This window comes from Limulus polyphemus, unplaced genomic scaffold (genome assembly GCF_000517525.1).
Source record: "Limulus polyphemus unplaced genomic scaffold, Limulus_polyphemus-2.1.2 Scaffold372, whole genome shotgun sequence".
NCBI lineage: Eukaryota > Metazoa > Arthropoda > Merostomata > Xiphosura > Limulidae > Limulus > Limulus polyphemus.
In genome coordinates this window covers 293,214-299,678 of record NW_013665982.1, presented here as the reverse complement: position 1 = coordinate 299,678, position 6,465 = coordinate 293,214, and the positions used below count along the sequence as shown (strand labels likewise).

General features: G+C 34.6%; 1 protein-coding gene and 1 long non-coding RNA gene across 6 annotated transcripts in view; one reads left to right on the top strand and one right to left on the bottom strand.

Annotated features, from left to right (window-relative positions):
- Nucleotides 1-4,135, bottom strand: part of LOC111085407 — a 13,132-nt gene extending 8,997 nt beyond the window's left edge. The window contains exon 1 of the long non-coding RNA XR_002610249.1: nucleotides 4,042-4,135. This is a non-coding gene — a long non-coding RNA (uncharacterized LOC111085407). The remainder of the gene's footprint in view (nucleotides 1-4,041) is intronic.
- Nucleotides 1-6,465, top strand: part of LOC106457774 (alkyldihydroxyacetonephosphate synthase, peroxisomal-like) — an 82,481-nt gene that overhangs the window by 20,585 nt on the left and 55,431 nt on the right. For all 5 annotated transcript variants that reach the window (XR_002610247.1, XR_002610248.1, XM_022383801.1 and 2 more), the window contains exons 5-6: nucleotides 251-371; nucleotides 2,663-2,737. Coding sequence is in view for 3 of the 5 variants with exons in the window: in XM_022383801.1 (XP_022239509.1) it covers nucleotides 251-371; nucleotides 2,663-2,737 (196 nt within the window). In the remaining 2 variants the exon portion in view is untranslated. The remainder of the gene's footprint in view (nucleotides 1-250; nucleotides 372-2,662; nucleotides 2,738-6,465) is intronic.

Sequence of the window (6,465 nt, the reverse complement as noted above, 5' to 3'; positions counted from 1 at the left end):
TTACATCATTTGTTGTAAGCTAATGTTATAATGTTTCGATTATTCATATTATAATTTGTTGTAAGCTAATGTTATAATGTTTCGATTATTCATTATATCATTTGTTGTAAGCTAATATTATAATGTTTCAATTATTAATTTCTTCAGTATTGATGGTGCAAGTTCTATTAAAGAGAATGTGTTACATCATGAGTTTTCAGATATTCAAGAATCATTTGCAATATTTACAAAAAATAAACTGTCTCCGTAGGCAGAAATTAAAAATGAAGTCCTGCCAACTCCATTAACAAATAAAGATTTCCTTGAAGACCTCAAGATTGTAAATATTTCCTACACCGATGAGCCGCAGGACAGGCTATTTAGGTCACATGGTGAGTAGAAATGTTATAGTTTTTAATTTTAAAAAATTGATTTAATAATGAACTATTAATCACAAGAACACGTAATTATGAACTTACATATCTAGAAAATATCTGTGAAAGAAAGCAGCCTTTGATTTTGGGTTCTTACAAATTCCTGCATAGAAAAGTAATTTACAAAATCAGACAAATAAGAACAACAAAGACCTGAAAACTCTGGGCTGATGAATGATTCATAAAATGTATAGTAAAATTTACTTCGACTAAAAAGTAAAACATAAAATATCTATATATAGGTTCAATCAACCCAGTTGTTATTTTATCCTCGTTTTCGTGATTCTTGTATGAAATAGGGGATAAAAACGTATCTTCTATATGCACAAGATTTTACTGTATAAACAGTGTCATATGAGCGCATTTTACAGTAAAATATTTGATTTAGTGTTTAGTACTTATCTAAACATCATGAATGTGCAGTTGGGGCACTTACACCAAGCGCCAACTCAAAGAACATGATACGTTAAAAACACAGAGTCGGAAATGGTAGTATAACAGTATAATTTTTTATCGAAATCAATTCTGCTTTTAGCGAAGGAGCTTTAGCCAACTTTAGTTTACAAGCCATTTAGAATAGATCCAATGTCCGATCATACTTCTTGCTTAATAACACAGGCCTGCGATGGTTTTATTGTCTTGAAATTTTTACATGTCCTACAGTAATTCCTGTACGCTGAATCCGAAAATGATATCCATTTTTTTCCATCACGTACAGATTTTTTACAAAACGTCATAATGCAATACATAAAAGAAATACCACAACAGGTAGTTTGAGACTAAAAGACGTAGATTTCACACACGCACGCACGCACGCACACACACAAAATCAGAAAGAATGAGGATGAGTATTTGTTTGACATCAATGTTCTTCCCTTTTCTTCAGTTTGTTTGTATTTTTTGTTAACAAACATAATAATAAAAAATTTTCCTTATGGTAAACGAAATAATAATTTGATCTAAGTAAGAGTTTTCTTCCCCCGATTTGTAAAAAATCCTTACATGATAGAAAAACAATGAATATTATTTTCGAAATGTGCGTAGCGGAATTATGGAAAATCCGTTATTAAAACCAAAACAACTTTTATAAAGTTTAAATTCGCAGGCCTATGGAATCCGTGAAGAGAAATCTGAGGGTTGGGTATTCTTGATGTACGGTTGGCAGATCTTCCAAGTAAGTAGAATCATGGGTTTGAATCTAATTCTGTCTCGGTTTTCAGTTGCTGAGAAAATATTTGAAAATTCTGAATTTATTCAGTGAAACATAATGTACATGTATTGTTCTCTTTCTGATAAAGTTCGTACCACTTGTTGTGAAGATGTTGTCACGTAGATGACTTATGCTGTTTTACATCTTACACCATGTCGGTGTTGACAGCAATTCAACACAACCAAAAATATAGCCAAATGTTTATCTTTTCTCATTATTTAAATAGCTTACATGACCAGTGCTTCAGGTAATCCCACTTTATCTATGAAATGTTCCCTGTTTAGCTTTTCAAAAAATATTAGTTTTATGTTCTTACGACAAATATAAATTTCATAATACCATTAGCTCATGTGTTTGTACACACTATGAATACCATAATCCTATGCGTTTGTACACAATATTAATACCATAATCCTATGTGTTTGTAGATAATATATCACAGGAAGCTAATTTATATCCTGTTTTTTTTATACTAATATAAAAGAACTGTTGATATTCATGTTTTCTATAATCGTACCTCACGTAAAAAAGAGAAAAAGGTATAGAATCCTGCGCTTTATCGGCTCTTCAAAATTAACAGAGATGGGAGCGTTTATCCAAGGAAACTTAACACATTGTTAGTAGCGAAACAGTATTTTCTACAAGGTAATTTGGTAGCCATGTCTGGAAATAAGCCAAGTGCGGAAGACGCGTGCTTACTCTTATATCAAATACAAATGTAGCTTATGGCTGCTAACCTTTAGTAAATAGACAGGACAAAAAATTATTATTAGAACAGTTGTTTAACTGCATTCATTTATAAATATATTTGATTTTTCGCAGTCAGTGTTGTATTTAGACTCAGTTTTTAGTAAGTGCAGAACACAAATAATCCCCCCCCCTAATTAATTTACTGAAACAGTTGATACACTGTGATCTTACAACAAAAAATAGATGTTATTTATAATAAAAAATGCACGAAAGATGAACATTATGTTATTATTGTAAAGAGAGCAGGATTCTAGTATTATATACTTATACTTTTTACACGTACTTTCAGGCCAGACAATGCGTGAAATCTTTATGTTAAGGGAAGGAACGTTCAACAGAATTCCAGACCTTGTGGTTTGGCCAAGTAAGTTTATTAAACTAGTAGTTTTCTCTAGTTAGAGATAATTGTCTGTTTATTGCTGAAAATGATTGTGACGTAACTTTTGAACAGATGACAGGACGGAAAAGATATATTTGGTAGATAATTTAAGCATTTCTAGTTGTGCAACAGATCGAGGTGGTTGATTTTACAGATAGTGAGACTATAGGTTTTTTCATGAAAATGAGACGTTACTTTCATAACATTTTCATGTATAGTTTTCTAGTGACCTTTTACAAGCGTAAGAAGCTGTATCACTGAAACCTCCTCCCCCTTTAATTATATATATATCACACTTCACTGTGTCTCAAATACAACATATTCCCTAAATTGTTAAAATTGAGCTCGGTCTTTACTTTATTTTGTATTTTCATTTAAAGAAACTATAAATTGTCCAGTGTGTTATCATTAGTAAAGTTACAATGATTGTTTTTTTAAATCTTGACTTTAAGACGGTTTCATTTGTTGGGCGATTTTTTTTTAGATTATTCGGTAAATATTAGAATGCAAAGTCCAGTCCGTTTACTGATAACTAAAGCGTTTTATTTCTTCGCCGAAACAGAAACACATTAATTGCAGTACTAAACTGACTAACAAACTTAATGAAGTAATATTTCACTATCAGACTCAAGGTAACTGAACGTTCAGCTTGAGAGTTTATAACACTAACATTCAGGGTTCGACAACCACGGTAGGCGCAACGCACATAGTATATTGAGTAGCTTAGTGCTTAAACACAAACCAAATCAACATAACTTATTAATAGATTCAGTAATAAACTTATTCTACCTCATTTGTTTGTAACGTCCGTAGACATACCGCTGTGACACTGGGGGGGGGGGCTATTCTAGCTTAATTCGCTCGTTGTATGTCTCAAATGGTTTTCTAAACTTTGAAGAACGTTCTATTCATTAAAACACGCTCATCACACTATGTCAAACCTCTCATAGGATAAACAACAATACAATCATCTACATTAAACACTTAGTCTACAATACATCATTTGTAGCTTCGATCAACCACTGAACAAAGACAAGGTTCTAATAGGTGACACAAGAAAACTTTTTTTTGGTTAACTTTGAAAACTGCAAAATACCTTGTTCATTTTATTTCCTTAATCACATAACATTAAAGGACGACAAGAGACCTTTTGGTCCATCTAGGCCATTGTATCCACCAAATTAAACTAAACACTAAAAAACTGAAAGCCAGCCCTTCTTAATTAAATATTTATCAAGCTTTCCCTTAAACTTCCATACATTAACTGCATCTATACATCTGAAAGCAACCAGTTCCAGAGGCCAACTACCCGGTTAGAAAAATAAAGCTGTCTCAGCTGAAGATGACTGCTACCCTGACAAAATTTATATTTGTGTCACCTAGTCTCACCGTTAAATAAGAAAAAATGTGACGCATCTACAATATCATTTCCCTTAACGATCTTAAACACCTCAACAAGATCTCCTCTAACTCTTCTTTTTTCAAGAGAAAATAAGTTCAGACATCTTGATATATTTTCGTAAGAGAACGTTTTCCTTTCAAGCATCATCCTAGTAGCCCCCTTTTCTGAACCATTTCCAACAACTGAATGTCTTCTTTCAGATAAGGAGCTCAAGACTGAACAAAGTACTTCAAATGTGGCGTAACCAATGACCTATATTACGACATTACGAATTCTTTAGACATGTGTTCAATACAACCTAAAATCCTATTTGCTTTGACTCTAGCACCAGCAGATGGTTTAGACGTCTCAAAAGACTGATCAACCAGTACACGATTAAGGTCATTCACATCAAAATTATAATCATGATTCAAATTGTGATATTCCATGTGCACTACCTTGTATTTATTATAACTAAAAGTCATTTGTCATTCATTCACTTAACTCGCCAAATAATCCGAATGCTATAACCCAAACTTTAATGTCATCAGCGAATTTAGATAATTTATTGACCATTCCTTCATCTGTATCATTGATGTAAATCAAAAAGAACAAAGTCAAAAACACTGAGCCTGCTGCTTTCGTTCATCTAACCATCTTTACATCCAATGAGACATCCTATCCCCCAGACCAACAGAGATAACTTTATTAACAAACCTTTTATGTGGCACTTTGTCAAATGTTTTCTGCAAATCCAAATACACATTTGTGCCCTCATCTACATATGTAGTAACCTCTTCAAAGAAAATCAATAGATAAATAAGGCAAAAGCTTCCCTTAATGAAACTATGGTGACTATCCAACAAAATGTTAAACTTTGTTAAATGACTTTGTAAAGCATTTTTTGTCAGACTTTCAAAAACTATTTCCACAACTGATGTAATGACTAATAGGCCTATAATTACTGGGGCAACTTTTATCAACTCCCTTGAAAAGGGGAATAGCATTAGCTAACTTCCAATCTTCTGGCCCCTCCCCACTATTCAAGGATTCAGAAAAAATAGTAGCAAGTGGCTCACATATTCAATCCTTAACCTCTATCAAAATCTTGGGTAAATATTATCTGCCCCATTTTCTAAACTTCCCAAGTTTTTTCTTAAAAACCTCACAATTAATGGGAGTTCTGGAACTGTACTTTCAACAGTACACAGCGTGGTCACAAGTAAATAGACACCACCTTTTCAGAAAAAATGAAAATTTTCAGTCATATTCACATGAATTGATATATTTATAATTTCATTAATATCTAATAGACCTTCCTTTCGCTTCGTGGAGTTCGTTATCCTTTGGGACATCGTGAGAATCATCTCGTCAATATTAGATTGTGGGATTTTAGCCCACTCTTGCTTCAAAACTTGGAGTAGATCGCTCCTCGATTGGGTTCATGTCAGGAGATTGGCTCGGCCAGGGCAACTTCTAGATACCATTTTCTTCCTGCCACTTTTGGGTGTTTCTAGCAGTGTGACACGGTGCTTCATCTTCCTGGAACAACGTTGTGTTCTTGTCCACGAAACCCGAGGAAGTGGCAAGAGTCCTTCCTCCAATATTTCGACGTATTTTGCAAAATTTATGTTGCCAACGCACTCCACTAAGCTCGATCTCCCACCAACCCAAACAGCTCCCCAAACCATCAAGATGAATCAACCCTGCTTCATAGTTGGCTGCAATCTGTTGAGCCAAAACTCTTAGTAAGGTATTTTCCAGACCCATATCCTTCCTCTCTCCGAAAATTGAGCGGATCTTGATTCGTCTGAGAACAATGCGGTCTTTCAATAGTCCATCATATCACTTGCCCACTTCTTTCGTCTGACTATGTTGGCAGGTCTTAATAAGGGCTTCCGTCTAGCTGCTCTGCAACGATAACCCAATCTGTGGAGAATCCGTTGAACAGATTTCGGGCTCATCCCACCAACTTTGGCCACTTCTGCAGTCGTTAATCTGGGATCCATTTCGATGCTCCTCTTGACAGCCCTTTTGGTTTTCTCCGATGGACCAGGGTGACCCGGATGCTGCTCAGTTGTTTCCTTGCCGTGTTTCCTGAACTGCACGATGATTCTGTTGACTGTCGAAAGCGGGATTCCCAAATTCTGCGAAATTTGCCGCTGACTTATTCCACCATCTGCTTGACCAACTATCCTTCCTCTAACAAAATCTGACAATTCGAGAGAACCTTGAGTTCTAGGCAAAGATAATTAGTGTGCTGACCATTTTCATTTATACAGTGCTCTGTGAACACAAATTAGTTAGCATAAATTAGTTAAATGACGAAAAA